Source organism: Hakea prostrata, chromosome 2 (genome assembly GCF_041222555.1).
Source record: "Hakea prostrata isolate BN-2017 chromosome 2, UWA_Hpros_2, whole genome shotgun sequence".
In the NCBI taxonomy this organism is placed as follows: Eukaryota; Viridiplantae; Streptophyta; class Magnoliopsida; order Proteales; family Proteaceae; genus Hakea; species Hakea prostrata.
This window is the reverse complement of record NC_142601.1, coordinates 6,079,262-6,093,064: the sequence shown is the minus strand read 5'-3', so window position 1 is coordinate 6,093,064 and position 13,803 is coordinate 6,079,262. Positions and strand designations below refer to the sequence as shown.

General features: G+C 37.8%; 1 protein-coding gene across 4 annotated transcripts in view; it reads right to left on the bottom strand.

The window, feature by feature from the left end:
- LOC149023477 (ABC transporter G family member 28-like) overlaps positions 1-13,803 on the bottom strand; it is a 109,529-nt gene that overhangs the window by 44,911 nt on the left and 50,815 nt on the right. For 3 of the 4 annotated variants that reach the window (XM_089144008.1, XM_089144007.1, XM_089144010.1), the window contains one exon: positions 5,746-6,237. The exons of the other annotated variant lie outside the window; for it this stretch is intronic. In XM_089144008.1, the coding sequence (XP_089000134.1) occupies positions 5,746-6,237 (492 nt within the window). The remainder of the gene's footprint in view (positions 1-5,745; positions 6,238-13,803) is intronic. 4 annotated transcript variants of the gene reach the window in all.

Below are 13,803 nucleotides of genomic sequence, written 5' to 3'. Positions count from 1 at the left end.
CTCGAGAAGTGATATAATCCAAGAAGGAACTAGAAGAGCTAGGGGTAGACCTAAGATAACCTTAGGAGAAGTGGTGAGAAAGGATATGTATAGCTTAGGCCTTGTATCTAGCATGGCCTTGAACAGAACTGATTGGAGGGCAAGAATCCATGTAGCCGACCCCATTTAGTTGGGAAAAGGCTTATTGTTTAATGTCAGGTCCCCAAACACCAAATGGGGGCACCCAAAAAGAGCCCCCCTGGTTGTGGGGAAAAAATTTTTTTGGGGGTTTCCCATGGTATTCTACCGCAACACCTAACTAATTACTTGATTACCTTTACCTATCTACTTGGTCTGTAGTAACTTATACTACGTTTATCAACCTACTTGGTCGTAGTAACCTATACTACTTTTACCCGCCTACTTGGCCTACTTGGTCTGTAGTAACCTATACCACCTTAATCTACCTATTTGGTTTGCAATAACCCATACTACCGACCTACTTGGTTTGCAAGTAACCTATACTGTCATTTACCTACCTATTTGGTCCACAATAACCAATCCTACCTGACATACTTGGTCCGTAGTAACCTATACTGCCTTTTACCTACCTACTTAGTCCAAAGTAACCAATACTACCTTTTAACTACCCATACTTTACCTACTACTTGCCTTCTTGCGAAGAGCTTATATGGAAATTGAAGCTGCACCTTTACTCGGAGCTGCACCTTACCTACCTGTGATATGCGACTTTTGGCTCAAATTTTATCTTCAAGTGTGGAGATTCCTCCCTATTATTGGCATTATTTAGATAGTGCCATTGATGCTGTTATACTTATGGATTTTGTTCATCTTCAATATCGTCGATTATTTTCATTATTGGATGGTTCGTTTGATATGAAGAAATAAAGTTTTTTTAAAGTTGATGTTGATTATCTCCTGAGTGAAGTTCTCTTAAATGTTTATCAGCGTCTACTATTGCTACACGGTTCAAGATTGAGGCTGCCTTTCAAGTTTATTCTTATTGTCCAAGCTGGAGTTTTCTTTGTGTATACTTTAGTTTGAGAGGGAGTGTTGAGAATTGCGGCAGCTTTGGTGCACAAGTTACTATTTTGGAAAAGCAGTCTTGGTGCATAAGTTTCAAATAATTTGGGTTTTTATTTTAGTTGCTTTTTATGTTTCTTGTTGCTTGGTTGACAAGTAATCTCCCTAGGATAATTTTCTTTTTAGTAGATTTGGGAGATTCTATGCAATATATAATTTTACTTTTTGTTGTAACTTGGTTTAAGAAACTTTCCTAAACTGAGATTTTATTTACATTATAAATAAAGTACCAGGGGAGAGCCAAGAGATACATGCAAGCACTTTTTTTTCTCCTTCTTCTTTTTCTTCAGTCTTCTTCTATTCTTCTTTTTCTTTCTGAATTTCTTTTCAGTCCCTAGGCTGATTACAGGTGCTGAAATTCTAACAGTTTCTATTATAAAAATAATCATGTATTACCATTACAAATCAACTATGAGACACTTGGAGATTCCTCGGGAAAATTGATGTATGCTGTTGAGGACATCAAGTTTAAGCAGAAAAGGGGAGAAAGTATCATCCCCCTCCCAAAAATAAAGACAGAAAAGATGTTGATTTGCTAGGCATAAGAACATAGATTATGCTTGGGCCAGGATACTGTACAGAATGGTCTGGATGACAAAATACCAGCTTGGAAACAGTAATTCAATGAGCTGAATTGCAGACTAGTTTATCACCTTTTAAGTCAGACCTTTTGTGAATTGTTTTTTAAATGTAAATGGGCCTTAAACACTCCATGTCATACCTCTTCAACTCTAGTTTAAGAGAACTGGAGAGTTGGGAAAGCTAATGTTTTGGAGAATCTTGCGTTTTGAACAGTGGAAACCTTTGGATGGCCAAGTATTGGCTAAGGCCATCAATTTTTTTTTCTTCTATTTTTGCTGCAATCACTTTACGTAGTTTTGCTTCTTCTTTTGCATGTGTGTGTGTGTGTGTGGTTGTTGTTTCTGTTTATTCTATTGCTGCGATTTCAAAGGTTGCACTTTATTTGTCACTTAAATGTGCTTAATAATCTGACAAGCTCTCTGCTCTTAGACAATGGATTTCCCAGTTATTGCCAGATTTAATTGGAGAATAATGTGGACATCTGCACCAATTGTTGGCTTAGTATGGAACTGATAATAGACAACTCTGTTCTAGGTGGTACTATCAACTATGTCTGACTCTCAGACCTTTAGCTCGAGCTGAATACTTCTGCTTCTCATTTTATATGTTTGGTGGATCAGTTGTGATTTGGAATTGCAAGGAATCATATTGCATGAACATGGCTCTAGGAATATGGCAATGGTTAAAAGTGGATGGGCAGCTAGCGTGAACACCGGAGGAGCTACCTAGTGAACTTCTTGAAATGATTGGGAAGGATGTGGCTTCATATGTGTTTTAAAGGTGCGATTGGGTGTGCCTACCAGTTTGGGACAAAGGCCTTGGGTGGAATGCCAACCCACCTCCATGTTTGGAGGATTCTAGGAGGTGCCTTTTCCGCAGTTTTCCTCTATCTAATACTTATAAAAAGAAATAAATCTTTGAACCAAATTTTTTTTATTTCAAGAGTACCTATTAGCTACTTACCACAACTTTCAATATATTTGATATATACCCATTTTTCAAGAGAGTTTTAATGAACTTCCAGATTTTGTGAAAAAAGTTTGTATATCCAGTCCAGGGATGTAATAGGTTGAGTAAGACATTAAAATGAGGTTGTGTTAGCTTAAAACTGATACCTGTGATCCACGTTCAAGCCTAGTGTCAACTGTTGGCATCTAAAATATCATCACATATGAGATTACTCAAAGATTTTATAAACACCGAATTCAGCAGTCAAAATTTTTTTTTCAAGTGATTAATTTTTGAGGCAGTACATAGGCACCAGTAGCAATTCCAGGACAGAAGGATAGTTTGTGGCTTCAGAATTTTCATAAAAATTCCTACTTTCTCAAGGAATAGCTTCACAAGAAACCCAATTACTAATCTACTTAAGGTTCTGTTCTAGTTTCCTTTCACATCTGGATTATTTTTGTATGTCCCAGTTCTGGTTGGATTGAAAAGGATATCAGATCTGTTATGAGTTGATTTGCTTTCATTATATCAATTGTTAAGTCCTAGTTGGTTTAGGAACTCAAAAGTCCAAACACAGGTAGATAGTTTCTAGTAAGCATTGGAATTATTTTTTAATTCTGTAAACAATAAATTAGATAGAAAGTTTAATTCACCAAAAAGAAAAGTAGCTAATTTGATTACTAGGTGGTTTAGGCTATTTCTAGTCATGCCAGGAGCCACAGGGAGTTAATCTATTTTTTTTCAGCCAACATTTAGGTACATAAAATTGAGCAAAAGAAAGATGCAGTGAGATGGAAAGGTTGGCTGGTGGGATTCCAGTCAGGTTCCGAGGGAGAAGCTCAGATCATGTATCTTCTTCTTATTCGTATTTAAGTCAGTATCTTAACTTTAGTCTTTTATGCGCGTACCATATCTTGCTGATAATCAGGTTCTGTTAAACATATTTCCAGACTATAATCTCTAGTGTTTGTTTGTATTCCTACCCTGTTCAAAGTTTTTTACAAACCAATACCCCTCTCTTGGTTACTTGACTGCTTACTAGAATAGTACAAGGAATTTTTTGAAACCTCAACTCCAACCATTGTACTTCACAATCCAGTTGCAAACATAGCAATTGATTCCTGTTCTGAGCTTCAGATTCAGAGTTTCATATTTGACTAATTTATTGTTTTTCTAAATCCACTCTGGTTTCCATCAAACTGACTTTCAAGCTCTATTTTCAATCTCTGATTTCAGATTCCAACTCGTTACTAAAATTGCGTGTGTTGGCATGTCTCAAACCTACATTACAGAAAATAATTATTTTTGATACACTGAGCGTCGTTAGTTAAAGCTAGAATTTGAAATACCTGGACCTGATTTAAATTTTAATCAAGGTGAATTTTTTTTTTCTGGCTTGAAGACTGAACTAGATATGCCGACTGCCATCAATCCGGCCACTTAATTCAGATTTAAGCAAAAACACACGTACAGAAATGAGAGAGATGGAAAAGGATATGGGGCGCAGATTTGACTTTGCCGGTAGAATTTAGACTGGGAGATGGAAATTGAGACCCAAAAGAGAAATAAGGGTTAGGGTCTTTTACTTTTGTTTTAAATAATTTGGGAATGAGGTTAGTAAAATAAAAGGGTTGGGTTCGGAAATGTAGGAGTTATTCTTTGATTAGTGAATCTTCTCATTTTCTTTGTTGTTAATTAATGTATGGAGTTGGGAGAGGGATATATTAATGTGATCTTAAAGTTTCTTTTAATAATCATATGTCAATGTTTATACTTCATATATTCAGAAGTGAAAAACTAAAAAGGGAGAGAGATACTAGTATTTATTAGGAAGTGGAGTAGTCAAAGGTAACATATGAAATTACAATAGATACTTTGAGGGTATTTTAGGTAATGAAAAAGTACCCAAGACTCTTCAATTCATGCTTTTATCATTATATCTATATATAGTACACATATTCGGTATGTTTATTGTGAACATTATGCTGAGCCTGACGAAATCATCACTGAAGCTCCAGCTTGGGAATCTTCAGATTCTAAGTCTGAAGGTTCAGTTAAGCCAGATTTCTGAGACTATATTCGCTCATCCCGTTCAATCCTCTGAGAAATGTTTTTGGCTGAAGCTAATAAGAATTCAATCAATTCAGATTTCTGAGCTTATCTTCTCACATACAATTCAAGCCTTCGAGCAGAATTTTGGCTAACCCTTCGATTCTCTGTTATTTATTTTCTTTCAAAGTGAGGTTTCTAAACCTGTAACCAAATTCTGGTTTGATGTATCTCTGAACCTAGTGACCTTTGGCATCTAGAAACCCACCCTTGTGGCACCATACCCTCAAGGTTTAGTTGTTGGCTGATCTAGTACTGTCATAGATTTCTTTTATCAAAAAAGAAAGAAAAAAATATCCTGCACTTCCAAATTCATGTTGCCACAAAAATCTCATTTCTTCCTTCATATTGTTCTTTGCAACACAATCTGGGGGAAGCAGAAAACCACCTTCAATTTACCAAATGATCCTTCTATATATAAATTAGCTCCGAAAGGAAGTCATTTACAGATTTTGCTTTATGTTATTCTCACATGCACAAATGGGTAGACATATTAAAATATCCGTATAATTATGGGTCAACCAGGGCCATATATATTTCAACAGGTGAGGTATGAGATAGGCCATCAAATGTCAGAACCGAGCATAAAAGCCCCAAACATCACACCAGGCCTCAAAATCACCCTTGGTAAAGCTCCAGGATGGGCCACTGCAGCTCTACCATTGTGCTTTTAGAGTTTTGCCTCAACTTACCAGGTGATCTAAAGACACTAATTTGATGGCATTGTCGCTTCATCAACAAATGAACAAATCAAAACAGTTTCCACTGAGTTTTTTTTTGGTGCACTCCAAGAATAATGGAAGTTACCGTTGGTAGAACTTTAAGAGAAAGTTATTGATAACAACTTCTCCCAGTACCATCAGTGAAAGGCAGTAGAGACCACTATGAGCATTATTAATTTTTGGACACAATTATCTTAGGAAGTTTTAAAAAGCTATTTCCATTTTCAAATCCTCCCTATTAACAGAAATTTGTAATAAAGAAGATCACTAAATTGGATTACAAAATAAGATTATTTACCTCCCAATATAGTACCGGTATTGCAGGAATACACCAGGAGTTATTCGGTTGGATAGATCCTTGGACTTCAAGAAATTGTGCTGGATATGATCCTTCTCAAGCTCAACAGTACACTTCACATCCTGCCATAAATCTCCAGCAAAAGATTGTCCAGATCCAGAAGTAGCAGGATCAATTCCATTGCTCGGACTCGCAGTAGCTGAGGACATTTCAATCCCATCTAAACTATGACACATATCTGGGGGTATCGGATATCCATTGTAAAGCATCCATCTGATAGGAAGCTGGCTATAATTTACACCTGAACTTGTCTTCGGTTTTACAATGCCCTCCAAAATGTCAATGAAGTAGTCTGGAGGATTTACATGGTCTGGAACATGGAACCCAAGTCCTGCAAAATATTCTTCCACTTTATCCACTGGTCCATGATACACAGTTAGGCCACCTTTAGCTAGAAGTATCAAATCATCAAACATCTGGAACAATCCATAGCTGCATCAGAAAATTTTCCCTAACCATTAGCCAGAGTCAATATCCGATATTACTAAATGCCATTGGACCTTAGTTACTAACATGTTCATCAACATACTAGTATACAAATCTCAGGGGAAAAAAATTATCAAGATAAACCATTTTGATTTAGTGATTGCATATTCCGTATGCATGGCTCCAACGTGGCAATCATGTTTTGACAGAAGCAGCAGCCTAATATTTTAAACCAAGGGAGTTCAAATGCTGTGACTAGTTGCACAAAAGGTTGAGAGAGGGAAAAAGAGAAGCATTAAAGCTACACCAGTCATGTTCCATGGACAGGTGAGACTCAGATGGCTTAGCTTCTTCTTACTCCACAAGCAAGAAGAGAAGAGAATGATCTATAGCCATTTTCTCTCACTCCCCTATATAGTAATAACACAAACAGTATAGTTGATACGGGCCCTTTTGGTGATATATGCTAATATAGGGTATTGGATAGTTTGGTTATATGGTAATCCTTACTTTGTCTTCATTGTGTTATAAATAAAGAAGCTAGTGTTAGTCTTGACACAAGTCTCAATTTCCCAAATTCAAACATGGTATCGAAGCAGACATCCACTTTGAGATCCCAGCCTTCTGGACAATAGGTTGTAACCACTACGATGAAGTGGAATGCTTAAATATCCTACTTTACACAGCTTTATCAATTAAATTAATAAAATTATACATTTAATGTAAAACAACTTCAATAAAAAATAGAAACCTTCATATTACATTCTCTTGGATGTGCTTGAAAGCAGGCTAGATTGCAGGGGCAACTCTAATGAATTTACCAACGAAAATTGACCAAAATCTTAAAGAACTAAGCTTCCAGTAGCAAAATGCAGGAAATCGAGTGACTTGGAGCAAGATATCACACATTTTTATTGAGCTCTGAGTCCTTTTAAGTGTTGAGTTGGTCCGGAATTTGGTCAAACTGAGATCTCACCACCAAGATATCTCACAAGTACAGGTAGTTTTTAAGTCCATCATTTGTCTCACAAGATTTGTCTAAGATCTTCTGAGTTCTTGATCCCCAAAGCACACCCAATACTTGGGTTAACCCTCCACTTATCACCAAAATTTGAGCTGGTTCCTTAAAGATCCTAGAACTTGCCCTAGTTGATCTCCAGCCAATTTGGGACTAAATTAGGTTATTTTCATGTTCTCCCTACTCAGGCACTTCAGTCTGCATATTCCGAAGACAATTCTGGTGTTTTACATGTTTGTTTTTCATTTTGGCACAAACCAGGCGTTTCAGATAGTTTTGAGCCTCATTGAAGAGACAATAATCTGGTGTTTCTTCGGTTGACAAACATTTCGTGTAAAAACATTTCTGACTTGGGAAACTAGAGCTTGATTAATTTTAATTGTTAATTTATTTTATTTTTACTTTAAGGCAATCCCCATGTCCACTCAATTGTTCCTTCATTTGTTCAAAACTAAGGTGCTACTGCAGATTCAACAATCCATTGAATTTTGTTCACCCAACAGATAAGAATTTTATAGTGAGCACATTCATACTTTGAACCTTTTGGCTTTGGGAAGGACTAGGTTTTGATCAATGTCTTTGAAGGAAAATGCAGTCCTCCAAGCCTGGACTGAATGACATGATGTTGTTGGATTCTACTAGGAGTTCAATTAGAGTTTGTATATGAGTTCAATTAGAGTTTGTATTCATGTAAAATTTTATTCCTTGTAATAGTGTACTTTCCACTTAATTATAAATAGAGGGCTTGAGATCATTGATCTATAAGCCATTCCACCCAAAATCGTGTTTCTCAACATGGTATCAGAGCCTAAGTCCGATTAGGGAAGAGAAAGAAGAAAAAGAGAAAAAAGATCCGCTGTGTCACCAAAACCGTAACCTTCCGCCTTCTACTTCTGGTTTTCTTCTGCTCTGAAATTCTGCAACTGCTCCGTCACCGAAACCATAACCTTCCGCCTTCTTCTTCTGGTTTTCCTCTTCTCTGAATTTCTGAAACGAGACTCCCATCTCCATCGCAGTTCTAATTTTTGAAACGATATTCTGAATTTCTGAAACCAGACTCCAAGCAGTTCTGATTTCTGAAACGATATTCTGAAATTCTGAACCCAGACTCCATCTCCATCGCAAACTCCATCGCAGTTCTGATTTCTGAAACCAGATTCCATCTCCATCTCGACCGCAAACTCCATCGCAGTTCTGATTTCTGAAACCAGACTCCATCTCCATCTCCACCGCAAACTCCATCGCAGTTCTGATTTCTGAAACTAGACTCCATCTCCATCTCCATCGCAAACTCCATCGCAGTTCTGGTTTCATAATGATAGCTTTACAGCCTTTTACATCTTCTTCTATCTTCTTCTTCTGAGTTTTGAAACGATACCTCCTTAAAAACATACTCAACTCTTGAACCAAAACCATGCCTTGAACCAAATCAGACCAGGGGTCTACTTGTAAATTCTTATAGATGAATGGTCCTTTTTTTGAGAATTCATAGTTTTACAAGGACCTATCTGGAATTATTCATCTTTACAGGGGGCCTATCTGTAATTATTCATATTTTCAGGGGCCTTTATGTAATTTTGCATATTTCTAAGGGTCTATTTGTAATTATCTATGTTTTTAGGGGGGTTTTATGTAATTATCCATATTTTCATGGGGCTTTCCTGCGATTTTGCATATTTTGGAAAGAAAGGGGGAAAATGGTGTTCCTTATATGCACTTTTTGAATCGTGGTTTGGCTATTGCATTCTGCGACGTTTCAGTTATTTTTGAAATGGTGAAGACTGAAGAATTGTAGACAATTTTTTTAATATGGCAACTACCGATGGTACTGCTGCTCCCACTGGCTCTGAACATTATCCCACTCTTCATCCTCTTTTAGTAAGATTTAATGGCACAATTTCCCGGCTGTCCCTGGAGGCTGTACTGGCCCCATCAATCACTCCGATGGCTCTGCTCCTCGAACATTATCCCACTCTTCATCCTCTTTTAGTAAGATTTAATGGCACAAATTATTTGATCTGGTCTTGATCTGCTTACCTGACTATTGCTGGAAGAGGACTAGTTGGACACATTACAGGCACCACTATCAAATCTACTACCGCAGGTGTTTTACAAGATAAATGGATATCAAAAGACTCTCTTATTATGTCATTCTTTTTGAATTCCATGCATCCAAATATTGCCCGAGGTTACCTATTACTTGATACTGCAGCCCAAATCTAAAAGGCTACTACTGAAACCTATGGACAGTTAGGGAATGATGCACATGTTTATGAGCTACGAAAGAAGCTTCATGAGACAACCCAAAAGGAACTAACTACGGCTCAATATTATGCTGAGTTGCGATCTCTTTGGTAGGAGCCGGATCATTATGGGGATTATCATTCCACTAACCCAGATGATGTGACTACTTATAGGAAGCACATTGATAAGATTCGGTATATGACTTCTTGGAAGGTTTGAATGTGGAGTACGATTAGATCAGAGTGTAAGTCTTAAGTCGTTCTCCCTTTCCTACACTAGAATAGTCTTATGCTCTTGTTCAGTGTGAGGAAAGTCGTCGATTAGCCATGTTTTATACTCCTATTATAGAGAAATCAGCCTTACAGTTTGTTCGCACTAAATCTGATCCGGCTAAGGAGATTGCCAAGTGTGAGCACTGTCACAAACCATATCATACCAAGGCAAATTGTTGGAAGCCTGCTGATTTTGAGCAAAAACGAGCACAAAGAAAGGGAAAACCAAAGGCTAATCTTTCTGAGACAGTTTCCACCACACCCTCTGTAGACGTTGGTTTTTCACAGGAGGAGTTCGCTACTCTGCGAAGTATTCTGCAGTCTTTTACTGCCGGTACAACCTCGACCACTGCTTCCTCTACTACCCATACCAATTCCTACCTTGCTACTTCAGGTAAAACTTTATAGGCTTCCAAGTTTCTTCAGTTTCTACTCCTTGGATCATTGATACAGGAGCCATAGATCATATGACAGGTTTATCCTCCTCTTTTTTACAATATTATCCAACTTCTGGAAAGGATAAAGTTCGAATTGCTGATGGCTCCTATTCTTCCATTGCTGGAAAAGGGACCATTCAACATTTTTCATCACTTTCTTTGTCTAAAGTTTTACATGTTCCCTCTTTCTCTACTAAACTTGCTCTCTATCAGTAGTCTTACACATGACTTGAATTGTAAAGTGATTTTTTTCCCATTTTACTCTGTCTTCCAGGATCTGGTCACGGAGAAGGAGATTGGACGTGGTAAACTAGACAATGGACTTTATTTGCTCGAGCCGATTGGAGAATCTACGTATGCTTTGACTACATCTTCTTATCCGGTCCATTCGGTAATATCAAACCTTCATCAGTGGCACCGTAGGCTAGGTCACCCCCCTCTAGGAACTCTTAAGAAAATATTTCTTGATTTGGTTTCTTCTTGTAATGAGGATAATTTTTTTTGTGAAGCCTGCATTTTTGGGAAGCAGACTCGTTCTACTTATTTACCTTCTCTTCATAATAGAAAAACTATTCATTTTATGCTAATTCATACTGATGTGTGGGGTCCCTGCCGACGTGTGTCTATTATTGGCCATAGGTACTTTGTTACTTTTATTGATTGTCACTCTTGTTCTACATGGATTTAGCTTTTAAAACAAAAAAATGAGGTTTTTCGATGTTTTTATGATTTTCATAATATGATTAAAACTCAGTTCAATGCCACTGTGAAGATCCTTTGTAGTGACAATGGCACAGAGTATATTGATGGTGAATTTCAAAAATATCTCTCTGACTCTAGCATAATACATCAGACCAGTTACGTTGATATGGCTACCTAAAATGGGGTTGCCGAAAGGAAGAATCGGCATTTCTTAGAGATAGCCTGTTCCATTATGATTACTATGAATGTACCTGACCAATACTGGAGTGATGCTATACTCACTGCTTCTTACCTTATGAATAGGATGCCTAGTAGGATACTTGGTTTTAAATGTCCTAATGAGATTCTTCAGGGAACCTCTTCTTTTGTTATTCCCCCAAAGGTTTTTAGATGCGTGTGTTATGCTAGAATTATAGCCCACCAGAGTAAGTTGGCTCCCCGCGGCCTACACTGCATATTTTTGGGGTATTTTGCTACTCAAAAAGGGTACAAATGTTATCATCCTGCTTCCAGGAAAACCATTGCAGGGGGAGAGTCCTAGAGGAGAGGTGTTCTTTCCGACTCTAGATCTTCTTATCACACACCAACACAACTTAAGAGTCCCATAAGAGTATCCTGACCAGGGGGAGACTTCGGCCAGTATACCTGAGGACTCTGATCCTCCCCCTTCGTTTTCTGAACCATGTGAAGAACCTAGCCAGGGGGAGACAACTCCTGCGAGACACACTGTTGGGGACTTTCAAAACCAGATTGACCAGAATAAGGAGGTGCAGACTTATCAGAGGAAGAATTACAACCGGCTAAAGCAGGTGGAGAAAGGTGATACGTTACCACTTCAATCCCTTGCTTCAGAATCAGATTCTACTGTTCCCCTTAAGGTATCTTCTTTTGATCTTCCTATTGCTGTTAGAAAAGGGGTCAGATCTTGTACTCAACATCCCATAGCTAAATATGTTTCTTATAACTCTTTGTTTGACTCCTACCGTGCTTTTATATCCTCTCTGTCATTTGTATCTGTTCCTAAAAGTTGGCAAGAAGCCTATGCTGATAAGAGATGGAAGGCAACTATGGTAGAGGAAATTCAGGTAATGAAGAAAAATGACACTTGGGAGCTGGTTACACTTCCTCTAGGAAAAAAACCAGTGGGCTGCAAATGGGTATTTGTGGTTAAAAAAAATATGGATGGATCAGTCAACAAGTTGAAAGCTAAACTAGTTGCAAAGGGGTTTACCCAGACCTATGGGATTGATTATTAGGAGATCTTTGCCCTTCTTGCGAAACTAAATACTGTCAAAGTTTTGTTGTCTGTAGCTGTGAACAAAGACTAGAACTTGCACCAACTAGACGTAAAGAATGCCTTCTTACTTGGGGAGTTAGCAGAAGAGGTCTATATGGAAATTCCACATGGTTTCTTCAATAACAATACTGTAGGGAAAGTTTGTCGGTTGAAGAGGTCAATTTATGGGTTAAAACAGGCTCCTAGATGCTGGTTTGGACGCCTCCTGAAGGCAATGACTTCTATTGGGTACAAGCAAATCATTGCTAATCATACACTATTTGTCAAGAAGTCAGGTACTAACATCACACTTGTTATTGTCTATGTAGACGATATTGTCATCACAGGGAATGATGGTGAAGAAATGCAAAAGTTGAAGGACTTTCTTGGTATAGAGTTTGAAATTAAAGATCTAGGGAAGTTACAATATTTCTTAGGGATTGAGGTGGCTCAATCAAAGAAAGGTATATTCCTATCCTAAAGAAAGTATGTCCTAGATCTATTATCAGAAGTGGGAATGTTGGGGTGGAGCTAAACTTAAAGAAAAAGAGGGAGAATTAGTGGACAAACGAAGATACCAAAGGCTGGTAGGGAAGGTTATTTACTTGTCCCACACCAGGCCAAACATCGCTTATGCTGTAGGTTTAGTGAGCCAATTCATGCATGATTCATATTTAGCTTATATGAAGGTTGTTACCAGAATACTACAGTATTTGAAGGGAACTCCTGGAAAATGAATACTTTTGTCACCCACTGATAATCTAAAAGTAGAAGCATACACTGATGCAGACTGGGCTGGATCTCCGCATGACAAGTCAATTTCAGGTTACTGTACCTTTGTTGGAGGTAATCTAGTTACTTGGAGAAGTAAGAAACAGAATGTGGTAGCTTTATCTAGTACTGAAGCTGAATATAGAGCTATGGTTCGTGGAGTTTGTGAGCTACAATGGTTGAAAGCCTTGCTGCAGGATATTGGAGTCCAAGTTCCAAACCCTATGATGTTATATTGTGACAACAAGGCTGCTATTAGTATTGCTAATAATCCGGTGCAACATGATCGAACTAAGCACATTGAAATTGACAGGTTTTTTGTCAAAGGAAAGTTGGAACAAGGGCTTATCTACATGCCTTTTGTAAGATCTGGAGACTAAGTAGCAGATGTTTTCACTAAGAGTTTGAAAGAAAGAGATTTCCTTCCTATTGTAGGCAAGTTGGGCATGACTAATATCTATGCCTCAACTTGAGGGGGAGTGTTGGATTCTACTAGGAATTCAATTAGAGTTTGTATAGGAGTTAAATTAGAGTTTGTATTCATGTAAAATTCTATTCCTTGTAATAGTGTACTTTCCACTTAATTATAAATAGAGGGCTTGAGATCATTGATCTATAAGCCATTCCACCCAAAATCGTGTTTCTCAACAGATGTTCACCACAATAGATGTTGTGGTTTTTTTTCTTCCGGAGCTTGAGTGATTTGTTTGTGTCGAAGTAACTTGGGGAGCAAGTTACTTAGTGTGCAAGTCAGAGCTGGAGTTTGAAGATCTTGATTTATTTCTTATGTTTATTTTTTGTTGCAATCCACATCAATATTGACTTTCCTAAATAGTATAGGGCTGTAACTTA